Here is an 8,327-nt window from a genome sequence, read left to right as displayed (position 1 = left end):
GAAGGACAACGGGTGGCAACCATGCAGCATGGCAGCAATAAAGCGTTGGGTTTCACGTGGCCCAGAGACACACCGCTCCACGCCGGGTACACCCCTCCAGCGAACGGCCAGACGCCCGGCGTAGAGACAGCTGCCCCTCTCGGGACAGCGGGGTACCGACGCCCCGCCGCCTCCATCCCCCCGCACAATGGCTGCCGCGCGTGCCCGCGGCCGACCCAGGGCGGCGCCACCGCCATCTCCTAGGGCCGGGCAGAGCCGCGGCTGCCGCCCGCTCTCCTCGGTGGGGCCGGGGGCGGGGCGGTGGCACCTTCCCATTGGCGGAGCGGAGGCGGCCTTATGCTGTGCCTGAGCCGGCCGGGAGCGGCCGTATAGGGCTCAGGGAGCCGTGCGACAGAGGACGAGGAGGCAGGGGAGTAGGGGGGATCGAACGATCAAGCTCCGACCGACCGGTCACGGGGGACGGACCGCTGCCGCCGGGCAGTTCCCAGCGCGACAGCGAGCGGGGAAACCCCTTCCTGCTTCGCCTCGCCGGGGTCAGGTGCGGGGAGACCGGGGAGCGCCCAACCCCTGCTGGGTAGCGGAACCGCGGTGGAATGCGGCGGGCGGGCGGTGCTACGCGAAGGGGCGGGGGTCGCGGGAGGCGGGGGTGGTGCGGCCGAGGCTGGGCGTTCACATCCGCGCTCCTCTGCAGGGCGTGGGGCGGCCCCGGCGTGGCGGTGATGAGGGCGTCGAGCAGGGGCTAAAGGAGGCGGTCAGCGGTGTGGCGCGACGTGACCATGACGGTGTTCCGGCAGGAGAACCTGGAGGAGCACTATGAGACCGGCGAGGACCTCGGCAGGTGGGTGCGGGGCGGCGGCGGGGACACAAGTTCTCATTGTGCCGTTCCGGAGCCTCGGGGAGCGGCGGGAGCGGGGCCGGCAGCGGGGCCGGCAGCGGTGCTGGGGCGCGGTGGGCGACGGGCAGAGCTGTTCCTTCGGCCTCCGGCTCGGCCACTCTCGGTTCGGCCGGCTGGGGTTCGTCATCCTCTCCGCTTCTGTTAGAGAGGGCTGCGGCATTTCGGGACAGCACAGGGCCGAATCTGTGTCCTGCGGTGATGTCAGTGATTGCAAAGCTTGGACGGTGTCACATTACTGCAGGGCTGTGCCGAGGGCAGGGGATGCCCTGACTGCCCCCGGAGGTGGCGATCAGGCAGCGTCGGCCTGGCTTTGCGGCGTAGCGGGGCTCTGAGCTGTGGGACTGCGGATAGAAAGGAGCGGCATGTTATCAGGGGCGTTTAAAGCAACAGAAACGTACGCGTGCAGGCTCATGCAGAACCTTTTCTTACATCCCAGGTGTCTGTTGGACAGTCTTGTACCGATTTATTGGATTGGTATGTGGTATACTGAACCATGTATTTCAGGTGTGTGGTCCAAATACTTTATTTGGACAAGAAGATTTTGATAAGAACACGTGAAGTGTTCTAAACTTCGGTTTTCAGTTTCTGGATTACTGGAACTGTCACCGTGCTTGTGCTTACAGATGCTGGTACATGATTTATCTCACAGAAGAAAGTAAAGACAGAATCAGAAATTATCTGTTGCGTGTTCTTAGAATTCTTTACAGAGGAAAACAGTTCCATCCTGCTAGTTCAGGAAATAACCCCTCATGTATTCATTTTAGAGGGAAGGTGTCAATGCAAACCTTGATCCCCAACACCTGTTTGTGAAAAAGGGCTGGTTCCATAACAGTGCTCGCATACTGAAGAGGTTCAATAAGGACACTCATAGGCAGCATGTAAAAATATGAGGGTTTTCCCATGCAAGCATGCTTCAGAAGTCTCATGTTAGCTCAAGAATGTAGCACTGAAGATGGGGAATTTCGCTTTTAAATCATGGGGAATTGCAAATACTGAATGATGTTGTACAGCATTTAAAAAAAAAAAATCAAGTGGAGATTTATTTTTTTTTTAAATTGGCTGTATATATTGTAATAAAATTTAGTAAAAAAAACAAAACAAAAACAAAAGAACAGAAATTGTTGTGTTAATGTGATGAGTTAGAAACAAGGTGTTACAGTATCAGGGTTGTTTGCTTTTCTCGTTTTAGTGATTTATAACCTTGGCATGCAGTTTAAACCTGTAACATTTAAGAATTTAAAATAATTAGTTACACTATTTGTTTTTCCTTAAAGAAATTGAACGGAACAAAGAACCTTGCTGCTTTTTTAGTAACTGTTGTGAGAATATGCTGATATGCTTAGCCTGATGTGTAGGTTTTTCTGTAAAAGAAACCCCTGAAGAGTTCACCTCAGTATCACTTTGAGAAATGCCCATCATTCTATGACTAAGTGCTGTCATAAAACAGTAGGGGTAAAGAAATCTCAGCATAGTTGTTGGGCAGTTTAGTTTGTGGATGCTTTTAACTTGTTTTTGAACTTAAGCTTCTAGGATTGCTTAAAATACTCTTGTAAATCCCATTTCTCTCCCGTGCTTCGTTCCCCCTTAGGCTTATTACTTTATTTGCAAGTATGTTTATATGCAAACATATCAACCCTGAGTGTGGCTTAAAACTAAAGAATCAAGTGACTATTAAAAGCACCTGTGACTTTAATTTTTTTATTTTTTTTTATTTTTTTATTTTTATTTTTTTGTATTTATATGAGAACCTGAGTCATGATCTGAGATTTGGCTAAGCACTGATTAAAGGGGTTGTTGTTGTTTTTTCTGCTTTGTTTTGTTTTGGCTAAATCAGCCTTTTTTTTTTTTCCCTTGTAAAGAGGTGAATTCATTTGTTTCCACTTAGCAGCAGCAGTGAAACAAAAGGAGTAGGTAAGCAAACAGATTATTCTTGCATTGTTTTGTTTATATATATATATATATTTTAATTGTTGGTTGATTGTTGGTTTTCTTTTTTTTCCACTAAGGGGTATTTGCATGTATGGATCCTGAAACTCCTAGGGCCACCTGCCTTTTGAGAAGGCTTTGTGACAATGCAAATACTTTGACATTTTTATGTTTTCACTATTTTTTTTTCTTCGGAAATATTTTGCTGTCTCTATTGCCTTGCAATACTGCTGGCAGTAACTAGAATAAAAAGTAGATTTGTTGTTCTAGCAAAGGTCTCTCAAAGAAAATATGTGGATTGTGTAAGTGAAATTAATGGTCAGAGCTAGTAAAGAAGGTTTTAAATATTGCTTGCACAAAACCTGCAGATAGCTAAAACAAGGGGAAGAGATAATGGCGTGCCTTGGCTGAAAACATGCACTTCTCAGTTTTATGTTATTTCTCAGTGCCATCGCAAAAGTAATGAACAGTCATTCTCTTGCCAACATGTTAGAAGTTTTATTCCATTCTTTGGTTTTGATTTGTCACTATAGGAAAATAAGAGGAAAAAGAGTTCAGAATTATGAATGTCATTCACTTTTTTTTCATCTTGCCCATACGTGAATTGTGCACATAGCTTTGTGATCGCTGAAGTGGATTTATTTCTTTTGTCATGTTAAGCTTTTGAGTGTCCCAAGACTTGTCAAGCAAATGCTGTCCCAAGGACAGAACATCATATGTGGGGACTATGCTCTTGACCATTGTACACATTGTCCTATGGTATGCTTTCTTGATCTTACAGATTTAGTGGTATGTATCAATGTGTTAGGCAGGTGTAAGTTATTGTGTTAAATAACCATCTATCCCTGACATTTCAAAGAGTGTTGGAGATTCTGATCATGCTGCATTAGAGATTATCTTGAAAGGGTAACAAATTTACTAAACTGGGTTTATTCATTTTAATTCTGCCTGCAGTTGCGAGCAATCTGACTGTGCAGTCTGACTAAATACCCTGCTGCACTGCCACTGCTTCAGTTTGCCCAAAAGATGGGAATTAAAGTTCATCAGTATTAATAACCTTATTGGGGAAGAACACGAGGAAAGACCTTGAAACTAGATCAGACTAATACATTTTTGTTTTTTTACTCTTCTGTGATGGACTCTGCCTGGAAATGGTTGCTGTGAGAAATGATGCATTGCTCAGGGAATGACTGGGAGTACTGTCCAAGCAAAGCTACATTACATACATCGTGTTTGTTTATATGGAATGAAGTGACTTAGTTCATGGTCTTAAATACTAAACTTCTTCTACCTTATTTATTTATTTATTTTTATCATTAAACTTCTCAGTGTTTCCTAAAAGAGGTGCAGATTTCTGAAATAATGTTTCGGAATTGAAAAATGGCACTTGTGTGGCACGGTGGTTTGCCACTTACTAGGACAGCCCTGTTGTTTCAAAAAGTAGGATGAGAGATCAGGGTATCAGACAGATTTTAACTTGTGAATTCAAAAGTTCCAAACAAGTGAAACACTTTTCAACCACGGTTGAACAGAACAATGGATCTCAGCATTTCTGGAAACCCTCATGCTTCAGCTTAGTGAGCTACCAAGAAGAGGAGCTCCCAGGGTTAGCTTACTGCTTTCTGCTGTTATCTAAGGTATCTAATCACTTTTATCAGTCCAGAGAGGAAAATGCATAGGATAATGTGATGAAGATGCTGATAAGAGAGAATAGGCAGTTGTGGAAAGCGTGTATTTTTGATCTGAAAAATGTTCTTTGGAGCATTCAGTTAGAAGATAAATCTTTTCTAGACCACGTGGGATATGATTTCAGTAGTAAGCAGTGAGTACGTAGGCAGAATGTATATGTATATATATCCTGATTATTCATACTTCAGTTTTCAGAAGTGCTCATTTTTAGGACTGCAGAGGCTGTGTCCTTGACCTGTCCATACACTGGAACAGTAATTACACGGCTCTCTGGTGTTGAGAGGAAAGAGAAAATGGTGGACAAAAAATGCTTGGGTGACAACTATAGCATGACCTTTGTGGTTCTTTTCAGCCTTTACAACCTAAACAACTCATACTAATGAGCTGATGTGCAGAAATTGTGCATGTATTGTCAAGTTCCATTATGAGATACACAGCATGTGAAATTCCTTCAAGATGATGTTCCCTCTCAGAATGGCCAAGCTGAGAACCATGCAAACTGTCTTTTTAATAGTGTCATGGGGTGATGTTTTTTTCCTGTTACTTATTCTATTAGAAAGACATGATAAGGGATGGATGAGGGAAGGAACAGTTTGAAGGATGGTCTGGTAGAGCTATTTTTTTTATTTTTTTTTTTAATTACATTTGTCTAAGATTTTAAACTGTGCCCGTGGAAATTTCCAATTTCTGCTTCATTGGGTAATCCTACCAAATCACAACTTGGTTGCTCCCTTGGAAGACATGCTAACCTTCATTTTTGTACAGTGACAAAACTGCTAGATATGGGTAACAAGCAAACCCCTGGAGCAGTTTCCTGAGTTACTTGTGTAAGCTAATCAAGGATAGAATTCAGTACTTTTCTGACTACATGTATGCAAATTTCAGTAATATGTGACGGTGAATTGCAGTAAATTGAATGGGCTGAAACTGTTGGCCCCAGTTCTTGTGTAAGACGCCTGAGTGGCTGATGAAGCCTAGCTTGCAGCAAAGAGATATTTCAGTGCTGTCTCTGAGCTGTGTATGTGTTGTATCAGTATTGTAAGCTTTGAGAATCTGAATATTTAATGCTTGCATTGATAACACCGAGTAGAACAAGTCCTGGCCCTGGTGGTTGCATGGGGGCTGAAAAAATAATCCTTTATCTGTAAGAGTGGTGTTAAGTGTTACTCTTCTGGATCTCATCTTACTTTACCTCAAGTTCAAGCCTCAAAATGGCTCTACTTGAGATGCATAATAAACTGCAAGCTGCAGATCATGCAGGTTGCATGCAGCACACTGACAACTGTCAACTGCTGCATTTTAAAATCTGTTGAGAGGTGTTGCTGAAGGAAAACCACAAGAAGTGCAGCTGCTTTTTGGTGTAACGGCTTCTTTCTTAGCTTATGTCTCTGTTCAGTGTCTGATTTATAAGACTGCTAAAACTGAATGTAATTAAATCTACAGCTTGCTGATTATTATTCAGTCATCTAGATGCAGAAATATTTGTAAATCTGAACTCATCAGGAAGTAGATAAAAATGTTTGTATGTTTGTCTTTGATTTCTCTTCTAGATAGGCTCTGTGAAGTACAGTCAGCTCCTGAACTGATGTGCTGAGCATGAGCTTAAACTTTGATTTGATCTTTCCAGCTTTGCTTTTCTGTTTTTTGTGAGTGTATAACGTTCTTTTTTTTTTTTTTTCATCTCTGCTATTTACCTCTACAGATATTCAGATACATTTCTTCCCCTATTAGAACTATGTGTTCTGAACAGAATTTGGCATATTTGGCTTAGGAGGAGGCTGAGGCTCCCATTTTCATGAGGGCTGTATGCCAGGCCCAGTCCAGGCTGATGGTAGCTGACAGGAGTAGTATCACTTTCCCCTGCTGAATGTTTCTACCCAGTTCTTTGATGCAGAGATGCTGTCAAAGAGAAGAAACAACTTACATCTAATTTATAGCCACAGTTCACACCGTGTTTCAACTTGCAAGGAAGCCTCTGCAGATCTGCTTCAAGTTAAACGCATGGGAGGGACGGAGGTAAAGAACTGTGGTATGAAGGCAAAAGAACATAGGCTGTAAACCAGGAAATAAACTTGAAAATAATGAGAATGATGGAAAGTACTGAGGTTGCAGGGTAACCTTGCCAGGCAGTTGTTAAAGTTGATAATACATTAAGAGACCCATCGGTTTTTGGAGGAAATTACGTATTTCCTGTGAGAGCCACAGCTGGTCCTTATAACCAGGTGTCCTGTTTTTGCCAGATTTTGTTAGTCTTGCAGCAAATGTATGCAACTTGTTGGCATAATTACATGTTATGGAGGAAACAATGTCTGTTAAAACAGTGGTTTAGTAGCTTCTGTTTCCTGAGTGATAGTGCCATGCATATTAGTCTTGTCTCAACTAAGACTTCTCTCAAACTGTGTTTTGACCCCATTGCTTGAAGATGGGTGACCCAAAAGAGTACCATCCAGCAAACCTGAAGAGCCTTAATCACCAGCACAGTAGATCTTACTTGAACAACACTAGCTTATGGCAGAAACTGAGGTGGGCAACGAAAGTTTACCTCTCAGGGTCCTGGAACTGAAAGTACTTCCTTGCATATTTTCATTATGCAGTATGTATAGAGTAATGTAAATGGTGTGAAAGTTAGTGGAGCAGCGTAGGTAATTTTGCTGTAGTCAGTTCTCATAACCTGGGGCTGATATAGCAAGAGTGGAGCCTGCCTGTCTTGGTCAGTTGCTGGGTAACATTCCTGTCACAGTGCAGAGGGTTGCTATTCTTCTAAGTACTCTGAAAGAATGAAAATGTTTAAGGAAATGAAGGAACTTTGAACTTGAAAGGTCTAAATTAGATTTACACTTTAATGTTCACAGGTAAGTGAACAGGCTGGAAACTGAAATGCTGCTGGCCTCCAGAAAAGAGAACTTCAGGATTTCCCTTTGAAACAAGGCCACAGTTTGAACAGGGAACTGAAATTTTTTTAAGGCCGAGCTTGATAAATTAATGGGGAGTTTAGCTTGACGCTGCTGTGGGGAAGGAAGAAGCTGATAAGGATTTATACTTTGTAGGTCTCTTAGATGAGCTTTAAATCTCTCTTCTACCCAAGCACATTATAGTCCTTGAGGATGTTTCCTTCTTTATGAAGGGTATTAATTTTTTTCGTGGTTATTACGTGCATTGATATTGTGATGAATGTCTCCCAGCAGGTGCTTTTCACCTAGATCCAGAGCAGATCACACAGTTTAGCATTGTTGTGAAACACTGCACTGAGTAATCCATTTGGTGGTCTGCAACCTTACATTTTTTGTTTTAATATTTTATCCCTTGCCCCTTATTCTCTATTGGTTACATAAACAGATGTGACACATGACAACTTCTGCTTGAACATACAGAATCACAGAATTGTAGGGATTGGAAGGGACCTCTAGAGATCATCAAGTCCAACCTCCCTGCCAAAGCAGGTTCAATAATACGGTAATGCTGAGGAAGGAGCATCACTGTGTGGCTGCCCAGACCATGTGTGTGCATTCTCCACCAGCAGCATGGAGCTTACAGAGCAGTGTTATGCCATGTTTTTAAAGGAGCGAGTCTCTTCCTGAATAGCCTGCCTGCTCATTTAAGATGCTGCATGTGTTTAGAGCATGCTGTCTGTACTTTTCTAAAAGAAAATTAGCTCTTACCAGGTGACAGCAAGTGTATGAGGGTATATCAACACCTTTGGAGAGTTTGGAGTCAGTGTAAATTATAACCACACTTACAGCCTGATTGACAGGTTTAGTTTTATTGGATTCATTGCTGAGCTGTTCAGGGGAATGAGCTGTTGAAAAGGAAAAAACGC

At 43.1% G+C, this 8,327-nt stretch overlaps 1 protein-coding gene across 3 annotated transcripts in view; it reads left to right on the top strand.

The window, feature by feature from the left end:
* The first annotated feature begins 336 nt into the window (after positions 1 to 336).
* The window catches only part of DAPK1 (death associated protein kinase 1), an 86,971-nt gene continuing 78,980 nt past the window's right edge, over positions 337 to 8,327 (top strand). For 2 of the 3 annotated variants that reach the window (XM_072359909.1, XM_072359908.1), the window contains exon 1: positions 649 to 838. Coding sequence is in view for 2 of the 3 variants with exons in the window: in XM_072359908.1 (XP_072216009.1) it covers positions 777 to 838 (62 nt within the window). In the remaining variant the exon portion in view is untranslated. Of the gene's footprint in view, positions 539 to 648; positions 839 to 8,327 lie in introns of those variants that run through there. The other variant, XM_072359907.1, reaches the window with a different exon arrangement.

Source organism: Excalfactoria chinensis, chromosome Z (genome assembly GCF_039878825.1).
Source record: "Excalfactoria chinensis isolate bCotChi1 chromosome Z, bCotChi1.hap2, whole genome shotgun sequence".
NCBI lineage: Eukaryota > Metazoa > Chordata > Aves > Galliformes > Phasianidae > Excalfactoria > Excalfactoria chinensis.
The sequence above is the reverse complement of the archived record's forward strand: the minus strand, read 5'-3'. Positions and strand labels throughout refer to the sequence as shown.